Genomic DNA, 17,536 nt, shown 5'->3' with positions numbered 1-17,536 from the left:
CCCAAGACGATGGTGAGCGGCGGGTCCAGGATCTGCTTTGATACCAAACTTGTCACCTTCTCGGAGCAAGCACTTGTGGAAGAAACAAGAAGGGGCCAGCAGCGGGTGCTTGCCGGGGAGGAACTTCTGGCTGCAGAGGTGGTTGGGTCTTTTTGGCGGTGGGGTGGGAGGTGGCACGAGAGCTGGGAGAGCTTCTCTGTGCCCGCTGGGTTTCATTTCACAGTTTGAATGGGAGTTGTCAGTTGATTTTCCTCCCAGGCCAGTGGCTGGGAGGAAAGCAGGGAGCCTCTGTCCTGGTAGTCTGATAAATGATCAATTCAGCCTGTAATTCTTACACGGCCCTTGAGGCAATTTGCTCCGGCCTGCGAATACAAGATACAGCCACGCTTGGTGCCAAAATGAGATGTCAAGTTGCTCTGCCCTTCTGAGTGAGATGAGAAATATGCCTCGGACATTATCACATTCATCTTGGAGGCCTGCCTGGAAATCCCTCGGGTTTTCCTATGAGGCAATAAACCTGACGGCTGTGCACTGAGCAGGCTCTCAAACACAGGCATGCCCAGCTCCTCTGCATGTATGCTGGGCTTTTATCTGCGCACCAGGAATTTGCATGGGGAAGCTGGCAGCTGCCTCCGCACAGGTGACCTCCTGTCCCTGCCAGCAGCCCGCCGAGCCCACGGCAGCATCTGTGGCACAAGCACATCTTGTGCCCCGCCAGGTCCTGCTGCATCCCGTGGCAACCTGCAGCATCCTGCAGCATCCTGCTGCATCCCGCCACATCCCTCTGCATCCCACTGCCCTGTCACCGAAGGAGAGCTCATTTACATTTTCCAGCTGTGCTGGTCCAGGCTGCCTTCCTGACCAGCCTTCCCTGGCTCGTATAGAGATGGCACCTAAATGTAAGCAGTGTGGTTATTCGGTTTATGCCCTTTGATTGAATATAGGTCACTGAGGTAATTTAGGCCAGGGAGGTAGCTTGCTCCCCAGCCAGTCTATAAACGCATCTCCATTTTGGTTGCAAAGGACTGGAGAGAGGGATGCTGAATGCCAACATTTATGCAGCCACACGTCTTACTGAGGAGAGGAAAAGAAAGAAAACAACTTACTAAAACTGAGCAGCACCGTGGCAGGCAGAACAAGCTGCCGCTCTCACCACCCATGCAGCTATGTCTGCAGCCTGGCGGGGCTTCGGGGATGGGCCAGGTGGGACCCCACGGCAGCCCTGCGCTGACGGACACCCTGTCCTCCGGCTGCACCTCACGCCGTGGCACGGGCAACATGTCATGCAGTTGCCACATTTCCTCACTCTGCTCACGCAAAACCACTTCATCGGCCAGGCTGCTTTTCCTGCCAGGCTTGCAGCTCTGTGTTAGACTGGGTGGTTCATCTTTTATTAGTTAATTAAGCTGGCCCCAGTCTGTGGTTTTGTCGCCATGACCTGTTACGGTGACCGCTTGGTCCTTGAGTCTGTGGTTTCACCCATCTGCTCCCATCCTGGAGCTCCCAGGGTGAACACCTCTGAAGTACGGAATAGCTTAACTTCTGATCAATTTTATTTCAATCTCTCAGTAGGCATGCACACACCAACACATACACAGGCATCTTTTTATTTTTTAACGCTAGAAACAAAACTAATTCTCCCCACTACTATTCTTTCTTTGCTGGCTTATGCGTTGTTTCTTTATTGGCTCTAAAGCCCAGCTGCTTACCCTGCACTGCCTGGAAAAGCTCTAGAAAAGACCAGCCCCGCATGGGAAACTGTTAATCACAGGAGGGAGGGAGCAGACAAGTTTGCCTTGTTCGATGGTTTGTTTTGGAGGTTTGTCACAGCCTGACACACTCGAGACCCTTTGGGGTGGGGACACTTTTCCCAGAAACCCACTCCCTTGAAAACTGGGGGGAAAAGGTTGTAATTAGGTATAGGGTTAGCTAGCAGTGTGTGTGCTTTTTTGGGAGGCATGAAAAACAATTTTCAATATGGCAGGGGCATTTTTCCAGATTAACAGTGGTTTAAAAATATCCTGACCTTTTAAAACATCTTCATAAACCTGTCTCAAATGGGTTTCTTAAGGATAAGCCTCACACAAATCTGAAGCAAATATAATTGAAAATATTCCAGATTTTCGTTCATACATTTTTTTTCAATTTTGCAAGGAGCAAAATGTGGTTCTCCCACTTGGAGACCGTTGAAGCTGAACTTTCATCTCAAGGCACCTTGTTAAAGGTTTAAAATCTCCTCGTTGTTTTCAAACAGTGTGCCCTGGCAGCCAAGAGGGCAAACCGCATCCTGGGGTGCATCAAACACAGCATAACCAGCCGGTCAAGAGAAGTGATTATCCCGCTGTATTCAGTGCTGGTGCAGCCTCACCTTGAGTACTGTGTGCAGTTCTGGGCCCCACCATTGAAGAAGGATGTTAAAGGTACTTGAATGTGTCCAGAGGAGGGCAACAAAGCTGGTGAAAGGGCTGGAAGGCATGTCCTGTGAGGAGCGGCTAAGGACTTTGGGCTTGTCTACTTTGGAGGAATGGAGGCTGAGGGGCGACCTCATTGCTCTCTACAGCTTCCTGAGGAGGGGAAGTGGAGAGGGAGGTGCTGATCTCTTCTCCCTGGTGCCCAGTGACAGGACGCGTGGGAATGGTTCAAAGCTGCATCAGGGGAGGTTCAGACTGGACATGAGGAGGCATTTCTTTACCGAGAGGGTGGTCAGACACTGGAACAGGCTTCCTAGAGAGGTGGTCTGAGCCTGTCAGTGTTTAAGAGGCATTGGGACAATGCCCTTAATAACATGCTTTAGCTTGGTCAGCCCTGAAGTGGTCAGGCAGTTGGACTAGATGATCGTTGTAGGTCCCTTCCAGTTGAAATTTCTATCTATTCTATTCTATTCTATTCTATTCTATTCTATTCTATTCTATTCTATTCTAAATGAATAAATGATCTATTTTTGTTTTTAGTTAACTACTTTTTTCCCCTGTGCAGAAGCACTTTCTGTTCGTAGCCAGCCTTGATAACAAGTGGCTAAAAATGAAGGCCAGTGCCAGCAAGTGGAGGCAATTTCAAGCATTGGCTGCATTCCTGGCCCTGCTCATGCCGTAGCGATTGCTCCATGGCCCTGGGCACCCTGTGGCCGCTACAGTACAAAATACCAAAGCGTGTATATGAAGATGTACAGATGTCAGTGCATGGCCAAGTGGTTATGAAGAGGAAAGCGGCTCCAATGCTGACATCCAGCATCCCAGTGCTGCCAGTGGGATGGAGGCTGGTGAAAGGCATTTAAAGTAATTTTCTTTTTTTTTTTTTTTCCTTATTTTCTTCTTTTCTATCCCATTTCCTGCACCCCCTCAGCTATTTCTCTGGAGTCAGTCATGGGGCAATAGACGAGTAAAGGCTTGCAGAGTTAAAACGCAATGGGCTTCTTTAAGCTGGGGCAATAGAGGGATATGAGGGCTTTGTTGGACTTCAAGTAGTTGATTAAAAAAAACCTGTCCACACTGTGGTAATAGAGCCACTTATATTTCTCCTCATTTTTCTTTCTTGCTCCCAACAAACAACAGAAAATGTAAATTGTTTCTCTCTTCAGACAACACTAGATTACCTCTAAGAATTGTTCAAGACCCTATTATTTAAACCTGAAGAACTCTGCATGCTTCCTTCCGCTTGCTTTGAAAAATAAAAGTTTTCTCCTCTTCAAAAAACAGTCAGTGGGCTCCAATGGCTCCTGAGAGCAGAGCAGAGATGCCCCTGGCCTTGCCTGCTGGCGGCAGTGACCTCTTGGCCACGCTGGAGGTGCCGACTGCGGATCCATCCTTGCTGTGCAGCGGAGGATGATGAGCTGAATAGCTGTCCCCAGCACAGAGCTGCCGGGCAGGAGAAACCCTGCACTCAGAGAGCAGTGGTGGAAGCGGGAAGGGGACACTTTGAATTTTAATTTTTTTTTAAGCAGCATTTCTCTCCACCCTGTGGTGCCAGGGGATGGAAAATACTAGTGGTGCACCTATGCCTGTAAAATTAATTATGTGGTAAAGCACCTCCTGGCACGCACCGCCTTAGGAGGACTACAATGTCCCAGAAATGTGTCCTGTCAGCCGCCCTTCCTCTTACAAAAATGTGATATTCTGTATTTTATTTTTATAATGGCCCTCTGGGACAAAGAATGAACCCTGGCTGCAGTACGTGAGAGGAAACTGTGGTAGTGCTATGCAAAGAACTAAAATTGGCTGGAGCAAGATCCCAGTGAATGGTTATATCAGACTCAGTGGGGACCAGGGAGCTGGGGGGCAGAGGAGGGTCCATGGGTGCTTGTATGGAAATGTGTACAGAAATGTGTTTCCTCCACTTGCACTGTCACCCCTGAAGGGGGATGCGCAGGTGCCCCGTGCAATGGGGAAGGTGCAGATTTGCCAGAGGCTGGGAGAGGGCTGGGACCTCCCCGTCGCCCCTTTTCCACAGGGCAGAGGTGTCCACTGAAACCTCTCAGTATTCGATGTGTCCCCAAAACCTCATGGTAGGAAACACTGCTTGACTTCGGGTGAGCATGAGCCATCCGGCAAGGTGGTCGCCGGTGGGCTACAACAGCAGCCAAATGAATGCAATAAAAGCACACAGGGTATTGCTTTAGAAAAGCTGGCATCTCTCTTTCTCTCTTTAGCACCGAATAATCCAAGAGCCTGGCTTCCTTGCGCCGTGGGCCTTGGGCTGCTGCTTAAAGCAACACTCAACGGGCAGAAAATGCTGCCGCCTGGATTTGAGGGTTGCACACACCACCAGTACGATCAGATATCAATGAATTAATTCACTTTTAAGCTTCAGAATTCAGACAACTTCAGATGAACTGCAGCTCTCAGTACCTTCATTGACCATGATCACTTCCACAGGCACCCAGGGGAGAGGAGCCTTTGCCTGCAATGCCTCCTGTGGTGTCATCGTTTGCCCTTGGTTTCCAGATGACGCCAACCCATACTTTCTATTTCCATCTTCTTACGTGGAGCTGAAGATTGAATCTCTTTCAGCTATAAAGGTTTTACTGGGTTCTTGGGGGTTTAGCAAAACAAACCAGCTACAAAGTTAATTGTGTCTGCAAAATGATAGGGACTTTACAAACAGCAAACAGCCAGCCCACTCGGGATAAAATTGGTTCATGCAGCTCTAACAGTACACATGGCTGATTGAAAGAGTTTGTTGGAAATACAGGTTTTTAGTAAATATAACCCCCACATTTTCATCAGGAATTTGATTTAAAAAAAAAAAAAGAGCTTTGCATTTTCAGGTTTTTATGGTGAAAAGCTCAATATCCCCCTTCTCGATCCCAAGTTTTGGAGCATTTGCCTGTAAAGAACAGGACAAGAGCAGCATCAGCTGTTGCTGAACCCCCTTCAGCGGGCAGCTGTGCAGGATGCGAAGGACATATCCACCAAGATGCTACTTGAACCAGAGGTGTCTCTGCTGTTTTCATTAACGAAAGGGCCCTGGAGGCCACACTCGTCTTTTGTTTCCAGGCATGTAAATGGTGAGCAATATCTCTGTTGTGGTTTGGATTTCTGAAGGTCCAAGTGGCTCTTTGTGGCCTCCACGTTTTGGGGAGGAAAGCGGGGAAGGGCCAAAGGGCGGGAACTCCACCCACGCAAGCCTGACCACAGGGACGGTTCGGTGCCTTCATGCATGTAAAACGGGCCATCTGAGAATAAACTGGAGACTTTAAGACCTACAGCTTTTGGAAAACGTGATGAACAAGCACAAGCTATAATATACCACTGGGAATTTCAGGCCAGGAGCTACTAACCTTAGCTACAGCAGTGCAGTGTCGGGTTTTAGCACCCAAAGGGCTGCGGGGCCGCAGTGAGAGGCCCCTTGCTCCAGTTCTGAGTCAACACTCAACTCCCCTTAACGAGGGAGGTCCCGGACGACTGGAGGCTTGCCAATGTGACGCCCATCTACAAGAAGGGCCGGAAGGAGGATCCGGGGAACTACAGGCCTGTCAGCCTGACCTCGGTGCCGGGGAAGATGATGGAGCGGTTCATTTTGAGGGCGCTCACAAGGCATGAGCGGGACAACCAGGGGATCAGGCCCAGCCAGCACGTGTTCATGAGAGGCAGGTCCTGCTTGACCAGCCTGATCTCCTTCTATGACCAGGTGACCCGCCTAGTGGATGAGGGAAAGGCTGTGGATGTGGTCTACCTGGACTTCAGTAAGGCCTTTGGCACCGTCTCCCACAGCATTCTCCTAGAGAAGCTGGCGGCTCACGGCTTAGATGGGTGTACTCTGCGCTGGGTCAAAAACGGGCTGGATGGCCGGGCCCAGAGAGTTGTGGTGAATGGAGTTCAATCCAGTTGGTGGCCGGTCACGAGCGGTGTTCCCCAGGGCTCAGTTTTGGGGCCGGTCTTGTTCAGTATCTTTATCGATGATCTGGATGAGGGGATCGAGTGCACCCTCAGTAACTTTGCAGATGACACCAAGTTGGGCGGGAGTGTTGATCTGCTCGAGGGTAGGAAGGCTCTGCAGAGGGACCTGGACAGGCTGGATCGATGGGCCCAGGCCAACTGTATGAGGTTCAACAAGGCCAAGTGCCGGGTCCTGCCCTTCGGCCACAACAACCCCATGCAGCGCTACAGGCTTGGGGAAGAGTGGCTGGAAAGCTGCCTGGAGGAAAAGGACCTGGGGGTGCTGGTCGACAGCCGGCTGAACATGAGCCGGCAGTGTGCCCAGGTGGCCAAGAAGGCCAATGGCATCCTGGCCTGTATCAGAAATCGTGTGGCCAGCAGGAGCAGGGAAGTGATTGTGCCCCTGTACTCGGCCCTGGTGAGGCCGCACCTCGAATACTGTGTTCAGTTTTGGGCCCCTCACTACAAGAAGGACGTCGAGGTGCTGGAGCGTGTCCAGAGAAGGGCAACGAGGCTGGTGAAGGGTCTAGAGCACAAGTCTTCTGAGGAGCGGCTGAGGGAACTGGGGTTGTTTAGCCTGGAGAAGAGGAGGCTGAGGGGAGACCTCATCGCTCTCTACAACTCCCTGCAAGGAGGTTGTAGCGAGGTGGGTGTCGGTCTCTTCTCCCAAGTAACAAGTGATAGGACGAGAGGAAATGGCCTCAAGTTGCGCCAGGGGAGGTTTAGATTGGACGTGAGGAAAAATGTCTTTACTGAAAGAGTGGTTAAACATTGGACCAGGCTGCCCAGGGAAGTGGTTGAGTCCCCATCCCTGGAGGTATTTAAGAGACGTGTAGATGAGGCGCTTAGGGACATGGTTTAGTGGGCATGGTGGTGTTGGGTTGATGGTTGGAGTCGATGATCTTAGAGGTCTCTTCCAACCTTAATGATTCTAGGATTCTATGAACACTGTGTCTGGAAACCCGCAGCCTGCCCTGGCTTGGGGCAACTGCCCAGATAATAAACAAGAGTTAAAGTCCCAGGACATCTCCCTGCAGAGGGAAGCAGGCACTCCACCTGGTCTGAGCAACTTTTATTCGTCTGGTGCCAGCTCTTCATTGACACCTTTTCTAGTCTCTCAAAAGGCTCTTTCAAGTGTTTTGTCTTCACTAAGAGATGATTTCCATGCATGCGCTATATGTGCTGCAGCAGTACCAATGACCACGCTAAATGTTGACGTCTTTAATCCACTTTTAACAAGGTTCTTGTTTAGTCACACCTCTCAGGAGGCTACATCGCAAGCAGGCATTATGCAAGACAAACTGATGAAACAGGACTTTGAGGGCTGACCTAGCTAAAGTCCTTCCAGCAGCAGAGCTGGCTGCAGCACCTGGCTGTCTTTGCCCGCCCTGGCTAGGATGTGCTAAACCTCCTCTTGGAAGGATCTGTGTCGTGCTGGACTTCGTGTATCAAGGGAGGCATTATTGCACAGAGCAAACATCCATACTTAAAACCATGTGGAAGCTGCTGCTAAAAACACAGATAATTCCTCATATAGAAAAACCTTCCTTAAAAGTTAGTCCTTTCTTTTAACTGCTCTTTTTCCATGTAACTAAAACACAATTCTCGTGGCACAGTTACCGTTTTCATCAGTGGCTTCTAATTCTGGATCTTGGGATTTGGGGGTGGCTAGCCCCCCAGGAAACCCCAGGAAATTTTGCAGACATATAGCACCAGAGACCCCTCTGAAACAGGGTTTCACAGTCCAGGACAGCTGGAAAACACTCGCCTCGATCTGGGTGTCCAGAACTAGAGACATTTGTAAGTCTTTCCCCATTATGAACCTAAGTCAGGGTGAAAGTATTTTGCTGTTGGTTTTTTTAAGTGAAGATACATGGGCTGTGGCCATGCAGCATCTCCTCCTTCAGCGTGAAGGAGACGCAGTGAGTGGTGCACGCAGTGACTGCTGGAGCTATTGCTAAAAGCGAAGACGCCTGTCACTCCCGGCACTGTGGTCCCAGGCGCAGGTGCTTCAAGGGGCCTCTCCTGATGGCAGCAGAGGACTTCCCATAGCATCTTTGACAGCAGGAAGCGCAGTCGTCCCAGAAGCTTTCCGATGGCCAGGATTACTATTGGAAAGCATGGGAGAAAAACCAGACATTTATGCAATGGCACAGGAGATTCCTGATGGAGCAGGAAGGATTTCCCCACCATGTTATCTGCTGCTTCTCTTCCAGGTCACTAACCACCTAAAGTTGTCCTGGACACTGTGAACAAATGTGTGGTCTCAGTCTAGTGAGCAGTGGAGGGCTGCTCGCGTCCTGCATGCGTGGGAGGACACCAGGGCCCCCCTTGTTCTGGCTCCCGCCCTGGTTTTCAACACAGGGAGGATCCCTGGAACTGGTACTGGGACCTGCCCTGGTCACAGGTACTGACTAGGGAGCACTCCTGACCGGGGCACAGCCAGCATGTTCCTGTTTGCAAAGCAAACACAGACCTACCTCCATGTGAGTCAGTACAGCTGCATTGCTTGACATCAGCCAGGTGCCCGACCCCATTATCTGTGCTCAGCTGCAGACAACGAGCCAAATTCACTCGTGGTGTAGCTCTAGTGAAGTTTAAGGTTGGTACGACTAAGCCCGCCAGCGGGTGGAGAGGAGATGAGCAGAACCACTTTGCAAAAACAATGCGGCTGGAAAACTCTGAAGGTCCCCTCCTCCCTCTACCTACCTTGGGACTTCTGAATAGTGTCTAGCAGTGCTTTTCCTTCCCAGCTTCGCTACATCTGCATAACCCTCTCTCGTTAGTGGCTTCCGCGGTGTCTTTTACACGTATCTGCTACTGCTCCGTCACAGCGCATGGCCTGTTGTATCAGCATGATTTTTCTGAACTGCCACGTGCACTCAGTTACAAAACCCACTGCTGAATTTGACGCTGGAAGAGTTTGAATCAAGAACTAGCTGCTGCAAAAACTTGAGGCTTTTTTTTTTTTTTAGTTTTAGATTTTATGATTAGGGCAGGAATTGTCACTCCCAGATGATTCAACCACACGCAGTTCTGATGGAGTTTATTTTAAGCTTAACATCTCCACGTACTGCAACCAGTATTTGTGCAAAACCATTTGAGGTAGCACCTGTAATGGATAAACCTCTCCAAATCCTCCTGCCGTATGTGGATCAGGTGATCAGCCTGATCAGATTTGGGATGTATAAGCCTGAAGTGGAGCCAAAGATGAGCATGACACTAGAAAACCGGGCCAAGATGTAACGAAGCGGGACTCGTTAATTAAGCGGGTAGAGCCTGCAGGAGAAGCACTGGGAGCAAGCACAGACTGCGTCCCTAAGCAGAATCGGGTATGAATAAATGACAAGTCAAGGTTCATTGCAGGGTAGAAAGTCCTATCATGGAACCAAGAGCAGTCTCTGGCTGAATAATTTGAAAGGGTCTGAGGAAATGTTACTAGCTGAAGGATGAGCTCTCCCCACCAATGAAGCACTTAAATCAATACAGGGTGCCACTGGATTTGGCCACAGCGAGAAGTCAGCACTGTCATCAGCTTTCCAGTGTATGAAAAGCATAAAAGATCATTTAATGGCCATCAGGGGGTAGGGCTGCAGGTTCCACAGCCGCCGCAGGAGGATGGCAAACAGATGCATGACTGTCTGGGCGCACAGAGCAGTGATGTATAGCTGGAAAATCTTGGAAGAAATACCGGAGTGTTGTTTTGTTTCCGTTTTGACATTTGTATGCTCAGTTCCAGTGCACTGGCATATGTGGGAGATATAATTTCTGAGACTAGAGTGCTAACCCGATAGAAGAGTTCTGGTTGTTTCTCAAAGACCTTTACACATCCAAGAGAAATTTATAAAATGGATAAATCACTGGGAAGTTAGTTCACATAAATAATAGTAAGAAATATGGGACGCTGTGATGCTTAATTCACAACTCTCTTCTTCTCAGTCATTAATTTCAGCCAGACTGTTTCAGCCAGCAACGTCGAGCAGATGTAGAAGTGCTTGCAGAGTTCAGTGCAAATATTTGAAAGAGTGTACAGGGGGGCTGTTGTTGGTAATACACTGAAAGCGGGCATTGTTTTAATTGCCTTGTGGAATCTTCTAATAAACTGTTGCACGCTTTTTGAGGATTGGCCTCATGAATTTAAAGCTTTGTTTTGTCTGATATGACAACTGCTCAACTGCACCGACAGGAATAAATTTTAGAAGTTTATTTCTATTTTATTGTATACAGCTTCAAAAAGCCATTAGTATTTGTTTAGTTAAAATGTTTCAAATATTAATAGCAGCTTCAAAATGTTGACAAGCCCTAAAGCCCAGCAAGTAACATGCTTTGATGTGCTTGTCTTCTGGCAGCTGAAGAGACAACTTCTGATTTGAAATGAAAAGAATTAGTTTGATTAATATTCTCTTTCAAAATGTGAAATCTGTTTGGTTCTTTTTCTCCAAACTGGTTTAAATTACATTTTATGTATATTATTTTACAATTTATTTCCCAAAAGAAAATGGAGACCTCTTGCTTACTGACATCCTACTGACCTGGTTCTGTGCCTCTAGGTATCTCACTGTGTAGTTTTGGCACATGGAGGCCTCAGCGTGGCACATCTTCCCATCTATCTGTAAGCACGCAAGCACTCCTGCTGAGGTCACTGCACCATTAAGGTCAGCGGGATTATTCAGTTTATTTAAGACTAAACTCACACGTGTTTGCAGGACTGCTGCCATAGTAAGATATTTTAACTTTTAGCATGAAGGGAGCATTTACACTTTACGAATTTCAAAATGTATCTCTAAGGATTTTTTTTTGCAACAAAATACAGCAGTTACTGAGGCCTGACTCCCAGCTGGGGTAAGTCAGCTTGCAGAAATCGAAGCGGCTACGATGGTTGTAGCAGCTGAGGATCTAGATCTACGGTTTCCCTAAATATATGACACAGATGTACTACTCTCGCACTCACAGTGACAATTTAACGCAACTATCTGGCAGTGCATGAGCATCTCTCGGTCCCAAAGGAACCGTTTTATCCCTTACCTACAAAAATAGTCTTTGAAACACTGAAAGCACAAGAACTAAACCAAATCTTGTACCACAAAGGCATGTCTAGTGAGGAATTTAGGGTTTTTTTGATGAGAATATCATCAAATACAGCTCTGAGCCAAAGCCCAGTGATGTTCCAGCCCTTTCTGCTGCCAGCACCAGGCAAGTCCCATGACGGCCTGTGGGACACCAAACGTGCTGTGGAAAGATGCGGAGGAGTCAGTAAGCTCGAGAGACCCTCACCTGCCTGCTGGGACTGCTGCAGTAACTGAGAGAGGACACACACGTGTGACATCCATGGCAAGCTCCTGCTATGACCCCACGGCACTCTTAGACTACTGAATTTAACGTCTTGCAAACTGATGAACTCTGCCTACCTGGTATCTGACACTGTGTCCTTCTGTGAGATCCTGTTTTACAAGCAGAGGAATGTTTCTAACCAGATGGCAATATTTACACATTTCAAAGTGTCATTTGATTCCCTCTCTGAAATTAAAAGACACTGCAGCTCCACACAGGTGAGTTATTTACAATGGCAATCTCTGCACAGTTTGTGTTAAACACAGCCAGCTAACTTTGCAAAGAATTACCTGCAAAGTCATCCCAACAGTTACTGCCAAGACCGAGGAGGCTGGTAGAGCAAGTAGAGATGTCTAAACTTGGACTGTCTCACCCAACTACAGACACTTGCAAAGGAGGTTTCTCCACCTGAGTCCCGCAGGCTCCCTTTCCAGAGAGCGAAGTGCTCCGAGGGCGTGGGACTCTGCCCTGCCTTAGAGGCGTGTGTCAGGACACACACCCCAGTGGCTCCCGGCTCACGTTGGCACCGGCAGCGCAGATACCCACCTACCTTCACAGAAACCAAGTGCCCAATCTTATTGCACCGTTTCTGTTGTAATAATGTAAAGCAGAGAAATGTCATAACATTTTCAGCCAGTAACAAATAAGTCAATAGATGTGGTTTCCTCCGCTAAGATCTACATACATAAACCCATGTTTCCCGTTAACTAGAGGCTAAAAAGAAGTTGTGCTTCAGGTACATTTTTTAATCAATCGTATGGCTTAAAGCTGTTCACAGGAGACTGAAAATCCTGTGAGTCCCTTAGCATCTTTGCCCTGTCCCTAGTCAATTCTAATCCCAAAACGTAGTTTAGCTGCGTGTGGATGTGTCATGTTTCATGAGGGTAACGTATTTACAGGCTGACAGCTCTTATTTTGATTGCTTACGTCTCTTCCTTTCATTGGCATTTTACAGCTTCATATTACCAATTCCACCTTTGGGGAAGAGGCCAGTGGATAAATCTTTGAAAAAAAATATCCTGAGCGGATTAGCAAGTGACACACGGTAGGCGCTGTGGCTTAATGGGTTGAGGCAATCCATGCGGGAGCCAGGTCACCTGGCACAGAGCGTGGCACGAACAAGTTCTGGCCTTACACAACTGATGGCAAGCAAGGCAAAGGCCATCTGAAAACCCGCGGCGAGGAAAGGAAGAAGTGCAGCAGCTAATTCACACATGGTCATAGTGACTAGCTATGAAAAAACCAAGCAGCCCTCCAAGGCTAACCCCGCCTGGGATCCGTCAGGCCGGCACAGCGCAGCCACACACCCATGTACCAGTGGCAGTTTGTGATGTGGAACCACGTAAGGTCGGCTCAGGCATAACCTCAGAAAGCAGTGCAGCTCCCTACTTTCGGCACTGGAGCTAGCCTGTCTTAGACCAGGCTCAAGTACCTCTGCATAGCACTGCACCCTCGCAGCTGGTCATGCCCCTTCCTGATCACCAAGGACTTGATTTAACCTGGCTGAAACAGTGAAGGTGCCTGACAAAACTCCACCTCCGTTAGCAAGCAGGACTGACTTCTTCACTCGTGGTAGTGCTCCAGCACAGAAGATCACAGACCCTCCCAGGTCAAACTCTACGGCGGACACAATGCACCAGCTCCTTGCCACCAAATCGTTCTTCACAAACAAGCAGCAGCTTTTCTTCAGAAGTTGAACAGCCTGATACGAGGCCGTGACCGGCCAAATGCTAGCTACTCGGAGTGAAGGGCTGAATTGCTATTAATGCCAGACTGGGAAGTCACTTTGCAATATGGATGGTCATTTATTTATTGTTTTATCATGACACATAAAATGCTATGGCTGCAATATCAAAATATGGTGTCACTTATAAAATACCAGTATTATTAATGCGGTGGTAAGATACTGTTAACATTTACAGAGAGGTGTATAATAATTCAATAGTCTTGCCTAATGGTTTGCTCCAGTGACAAAACACCCTGGCAAGCAGATGATGGATGGAATACAGTGCCTATTCATTATCATGGTTTTTCCTCCTTGATTACTGAATGGCCTATAATGATATCAATAATTGTTGCTGAATCTAATGCTTTTGAATATGGTAGATAGGTCCTTTGCTTTTACAGTATGTGTCAGAATAAGAGAGAAGCATCTGAAAAATAGAGACAGCATTTCCTTACAAAATGAGATGAAAAAATAAAACAATATAAATGGAACTTTCAAGTGTTTCTTTTTATATTTAAAGCTCTTATTTCAATATACTGTATTTAAACATTCTTAAATAATCGTTCTGTACCTTTGATTTTCTGTTTCATCTTTGGAAACAAATAGAGTAATCTCACTATAAATGTGTGCAAATAGAAAATATATAAATATATTTAAGGCCCATGTCATAAAAAGGTGGTCTCGGAATTGTCACTTTTACAATGATCAGCTGGGGTCCCTTTCGTTTTGTCCTGCAAGTTATTTGAGCTCTGTTCTTTTAAGCCTTTGAAGTCCACATGCAAAGAAGAGCCAAGCACACACATACTGTCCTGTGTTTCATTTTGTAAACTGCTTGATGACACCTGTAAAACAGTCCCAATGCGACTGAACAGCGGAGTTGATGTGATCCACTTCAACAAACTGAAGTCTGCTTGGTCAACTGCTGAGCTCCACGGGAATGTTGCTCCCACGGGCAACGACTCCATCTCCGAAGTGCTGTGTCTAACTTCATGAAATCCCATGGACCTTTCCAGACTACTTGCTGATGAGCGGAGTTTATTTTCCCCATACAACACCGCACCCTGGGGAGAGGCAGCCACAGTCTGATCTGTTGTATGTTCTGCCTTTGTGTGCTCTTGGAAAAGTGACTCACTTGTTTGAGGAGATGCTGGCAAAGGTGTGCTTTGGTTATAAGCCTTGTAACAATCACTAGCATTTGAGCCAAGGCTTGGTGAGAAGCTGCCTGCAAAGGGTTGTGTCTGACGTACTGTTTCCTTTACATTCAACTTGGTCAGAAGCTGGGTGCGAATCTCTGGGGATAGTTTACTCAACTGGCGTCCAAGCTGAAGCTGGGTTGGGAATAGTGTTCCCTGAAGGGTTCTGTACAGAAATCTGCAGGAAGAGAACGTGCACGTGAAAAGAACTGAAAGAAGGAAGTACCCAAGATATTATTAAGAGAAAATATCCAAGACAACAGTACAACACAGAAAAATAAGAGAGTTTTATGTGCCTTTCTTATGTTTGACACAAGAAAGCTTGCAGATGAAAAGCTCTGAATGCTGTGCTAATATTTTGATTAATAACAAGCAGTGTAATAAATCTGCGCCTTTAGCCAGTGATCCACCTTGTGATTACACACGCTCTTTCATCTTTCCCAATGAGGAATCAAAGGCAATGGGGATCAGTCTGCAGCGCAGGCCTCCTACATCCGTAAGTAGGCAAGTACGTCCACAACATACTATCAGAATTTCTGTACTGTGCATGTTAGGGGAGGATGGGTTGAATCTGGAAGCATCATGGAAAACCTCACAGGGTAGCAAATCTCTGCATGGCCAGGAGGTTCGACCAACAGTCTACTATTATCCCACTCCTGTGGTCTATGGTCAGGAGCTGTGGTCTGTTCCTGTGGTCAGGAGCACAGAAAAGGTTAGACAACCTGACTTCATATAATCAGCTGCTGAAAAAAACTGACTTGGCTGGTAAGGCAAAAAGAAAGAGAGGGAGTGGAAAAAGAAATGTTTCTTGCCCTCCCAACCATATGCGTAAAGTGCTTTCATATATGAGAAAAGGTATGAGAGAAGATACAATACCTGGGCAGCAATGCAACGACTGGTGAGATAATGCAAGTGAAATAGAACATAGGGTCTCCCATCAGCCTTTCCATAGTCCAGTAGGGATTGGATGGAGGATGGCATACTGGGCAGGAAGCATTGTAAACCAGAGCCACAAAGAAAAATAAAAGGATACTGAAGATGCAAGATGACCAGTGGAGAAAAGTCTAGAACAAAAAACCAACAAAAGAATAATGATTCTTTATATTCTGAGAAATTTGCTGTGATTTTGCATTAATAGTTCTTAATTTCTGGAGCCAAATCCATGCACAGCGGAGTTTAGAGCCTTGTATTTTCAAAAATTCTTATTATAGATACAACACTACAAAGCTGTTCGCAGATCACAGTTTAAAACCTTTTTCACGTTTGCTTAAAACGCTTGCTAAAAATAGAATGTGCTGAGGGGATGAAACGACCATCTTCTGTTTTTGAAGAATGGCACTAAGAAAAGAATTATGTATATGCCAGCGAGTTTCTATGTAGGCTGTGGGTACCTTACCCAAGTTTTGGTTTCTATAGCCAAATGTAGTATGATGGTGAAAAGAGCTATTGTGGTGATGGGAGTTCCCCAGGAGAAGATATCCACCTCCGAATCATAGTAAGTCTGTAAAGAAGGAGACAGAATTTAGCCCAAGCTGTGTTGCCAGTTCTCCTCAAAATGCTTGAAATAGAACGGCTTAAACCAAACACTTACGAAATAGGGGATGAAGAAGCAAACCAGGCTTTGATACATAGCATCAATCATGTTCATCCAAAACATATGTGGTTGGTACTCCTGTGGCACAAAAAAAGTTAAGAAAATCAGAGCCTAATGAACATGCTGTTTGCTGGGACAGGTATTTTGAGGGCGATATTCCAATGGGCACTTTTAAGGGCTTGAGCAAATAGCTTCACAACTTTGCCAATCAGTTAGATACACTGGGGGATGAAGTATGAAGCGTCAACCTGCAAGTCCCTCTGTTCTGGGAGGACACTCTTCTGCTTTTTTTTTTCCCCTGGCAGAGGGTGTAATTTGAATCTGACATTCAGGCCAGCAAACATTTATGAAGATGCCCAACTTTATGCACTACAGTTAGACCACTGATTTCAGGAGGAGCTCTCTGAGGTGTAAGCACATGGGTAAATGCGCTTTACATCATGTATGTACGAGCACAGAGTGTTTATTCACAAGAGAGAAAACAGAAAAAGCACACATAGTTAGAAAAGAAGATCCACAACAATGACCTTTAGCAAGTGATGCAGCAATGTATGCTATGTTATAAATACATAAATAAACATGTATATATACTCACACACATATATCTCTGTGTCTGGGCACAAAATTGCTCGCTAAGAAACAATATTAAACTCACATTGTGGTTTAAAGAAATATACAATTGCAGGGGTACAGATGGTCATATAAAAGACCTGGATATAAGTAAAAATAGTTCATAAATGACAGAATATTTATTTATTTAATTTTGGGATATAGGCTACATCTGCAACCACTGGGCTCATCAGGACTCTTTACCTCCATGGAGAATACAATTGCAGCCAAAAAATGAGAATTCGGAGACGCTTAGAAACAATTCTGGTGTTCTTTGGCCTACTGAAATAACATGTGGTTAAGCATTGGAACAGCTTGCTCAGAGGGACTGAGGAATCTCCATTCTTGGAGACCTTCAAAACTGGACTAGAAAAAGACCTGAGCAACCTTATCTAGCTTTGAAGCTGTTTTGAGCAGTGGGCTGGATCAGATGGCCTCCAGAGGTCCCTTCCAACCTAAATTATTCTAGAATACTATAGGCTTTGAATCGGTGATATCTTTTTGAAAGAGATCCTACCTGAAGCAGGATTTTTGGCAAGTTTTAGAAATGCGTTTTAGGTAACTATTCAGAGAAAAGTAGATTTCAAACACTTATAACGGTCCCTGGGCTTGCCTATGAGAACTATTTGCACTGTCAACCTGGGAGACTTCTCAGTTTGCCAGCTGAAGACAGGCAAACACAACTTCTCAACAAGCTTAAGCCATTACC

At 46.7% G+C, this 17,536-nt stretch overlaps 1 protein-coding gene across 2 annotated transcripts in view; it reads right to left on the bottom strand.

Moving 5' to 3' along the window:
- Positions 1-13,490: 13,490 nt before the first annotated feature.
- Positions 13,491-17,536, bottom strand: part of ATP10A (ATPase phospholipid transporting 10A (putative)) — a 114,421-nt gene continuing 110,375 nt past the window's right edge. For both annotated transcript variants that reach the window (XM_076359003.1, XM_076359011.1), the window contains 4 exons: positions 16,216-16,296; positions 16,021-16,125; positions 15,501-15,688; positions 13,491-14,802 (listed from right to left, as the gene is read on the bottom strand). In XM_076359003.1, coding sequence (XP_076215118.1) covers positions 14,097-14,802; positions 15,501-15,688; positions 16,021-16,125; positions 16,216-16,296 — 1,080 coding nt within the window. In that variant the 3' untranslated portion in view covers positions 13,491-14,096. The remainder of the gene's footprint in view (positions 14,803-15,500; positions 15,689-16,020; positions 16,126-16,215; positions 16,297-17,536) is intronic.

The sequence above is a fragment of the Aptenodytes patagonicus genome, chromosome 1, assembly GCF_965638725.1.
Source record: "Aptenodytes patagonicus chromosome 1, bAptPat1.pri.cur, whole genome shotgun sequence".
NCBI classification, from domain to species: Eukaryota; Metazoa; Chordata; class Aves; order Sphenisciformes; family Spheniscidae; genus Aptenodytes; species Aptenodytes patagonicus.
The sequence above is the reverse complement of the archived record's forward strand: the minus strand, read 5'-3'. Positions and strand labels throughout refer to the sequence as shown.